Raw genomic sequence first — 2,055 nt, 5'->3', positions numbered from 1 at the left:
TGTCGAGCTCTTCACTGATCTCATCCGCTCCATTGAGAGACGTCAGACTGAACTGCTGGAGATGATGGAGGAGCAGCAGAAAGCAGCAGAGAAACAGGAGCAAGAGCTGATTGAAGAGCTGGAGCAGGAGATCACTGAGCTAAAGATGAGAAACACTGAGCTGGAGCAGCTCTCACACACTGAAGATAACCTCCACCTCCTACAGGTCAGTCAACATGATCTCTCTGATCAATGATAATGCAGGATATAACACCAGAACACTCCCCATGCTGAAGGATTTCTCCTCTCTCCTGCTGTAGATTCACTCATCCCTGTGCAGCCCTAGAAACAGCAGGAACTGGCCTGAGATCAGTATGAAGACTCATGAGAGTCTGGAGACTCTGAGGAGAGCTCTGACTCAACTGAAGGACACTATAGATGAGAAACTCACACTAACTGGTACATCAATACATACATTAATCAGATAGAAACATGATGATGTACACAATTATTTAAATATAACATTAAGATCTGATGATATTTTCTTGTCATTAGTCTCTACAGAGCTGAAGGTGATGCAGCAGTATGCAGGTACAGTGTGCGGTCTGCACTACACTAGTTTACATTCATACACTCACAGCTTCATAACTGCACTATTAAAAACTGGATTAAATATTGAAAACATTGCCACAGAATATCTGTGTATTGTGAAGTTGTGATTCAGTTTCTCTTCTTTTCTCAGTGGATGTGACTCTGGATCCTGATACAGCTCATCCTGATCTCATCCTGTCTGATGATAGAAAACAAGTGAGAGATGGAGACATTAGACATTAGTAATGAATTAATGTGTTAATGCGATAATAACGTGTTAACTTGCCCAGCCCTAAAAAATAGACAATAGATTAAAAAAAGTATCGCCTGAATGTATTGTAGAATTTTATTATATTGCTTTTGGTGAATTTTGTTAATTTTAGACTTTTGCTATTCACTTGGTTCTCACATGAAGACCAGCCATGCTGCTGACATAGCGTAAATGTTTTTTATTAATTTATTAAAATAAATAATTTTGAATTTATTTTAGTAAAGTAAATAACTTATTTTAATTATTAATTTTTTTTTAAGAATAGTCTTGCTGTTGCCATGGCATTAAAAATATTAATTAAATATTTACTTAATAATAAATGACACTATTTTTAATAAAATAAATAATAATGTATTATTTTAATGAATTTATTATATTTTTTAATAAATGAAGAAAAGAAAATAAATTAATTGTTTATTTAAATTATTTTGTTTTTTATGATAGTCTTGCTATCCTACATATAGATTGGGTCACAAATTAAATTATTTGTATATATTTCATTTTTTATTTACATATGTTCATTTCTATTTACGTTTTATTTTAATTCCTTATATGATGAGTTTGCACTGAATAGTTCAGCTGCATTTTCTGAATTCTGGCTGGCAGTTCAGAGAGTAGCGTTACCGTGACGATTGCAGCATCCTCAGACACCAAAGAGGACCGTTAAAGAAACAACTAACTCTTGTCTCTCCCTTTCTCTCTCATTTAATCTCAAGGTTAGTTAAATTAATAAAATGTCATACCAAACTGTAATTTACATGTTTTAATGTCCAAATAATTAGTTTCAATTGATTATTTGTTCAGTTGAATAATTTTAAGACACTTACAGTATGTCATAGAAACGTTTACTCATGTATCACTTACCTGAAATACTCACTCGAGTTGTTTACCTGAATTCAGGGCAGTTGTGAGTAAGAATTAGGGCATTTCTGTACATTTGGATAAGGTTGCTATCATCATTATTTATTTATTGTGATTTGATTTAAGTATCTATACAGTGTGTATTATTATTTTCCAACATGTTTATGAATCATTTTGTGATTCAAAGTGTCTTACTGACTCTGAAATACAATTGTGTATGCGTATTAAAAGACAACAAAGAGGACCGTTAAGGAAACAACTAACTCTTGTCTCTCTCTCTCATTTAATCTCAGGTTGATTACTGCTTATAGTCTTCCCGACTGCCTGGGGCCTGTAACATATATATATATATA

The 2,055-nt window shown here is 33.3% G+C and overlaps 1 protein-coding gene across 1 annotated transcript in view; it reads left to right on the top strand.

Moving 5' to 3' along the window:
• LOC107571355 (uncharacterized) overlaps window positions 1-2,055 on the top strand; it is a 10,577-nt gene that overhangs the window by 4,577 nt on the left and 3,945 nt on the right. The window contains exons 6-7 of the mRNA XM_016257675.1: window positions 535-570; window positions 722-786. Of these exons, the coding sequence (XP_016113161.1) occupies window positions 535-570; window positions 722-786 (101 nt within the window). The remainder of the gene's footprint in view (window positions 1-534; window positions 571-721; window positions 787-2,055) is intronic.

The sequence above is a fragment of the Sinocyclocheilus grahami genome, unplaced genomic scaffold (assembly GCF_001515645.1).
Source record: "Sinocyclocheilus grahami isolate Dianchi unplaced genomic scaffold, SAMN03320097.WGS_v1.1 scaffold1584.1, whole genome shotgun sequence".
Classification (NCBI taxonomy): domain Eukaryota; kingdom Metazoa; phylum Chordata; class Actinopteri; order Cypriniformes; family Cyprinidae; genus Sinocyclocheilus; species Sinocyclocheilus grahami.
This window is presented reverse-complemented; position numbering and strand designations above follow the sequence as displayed.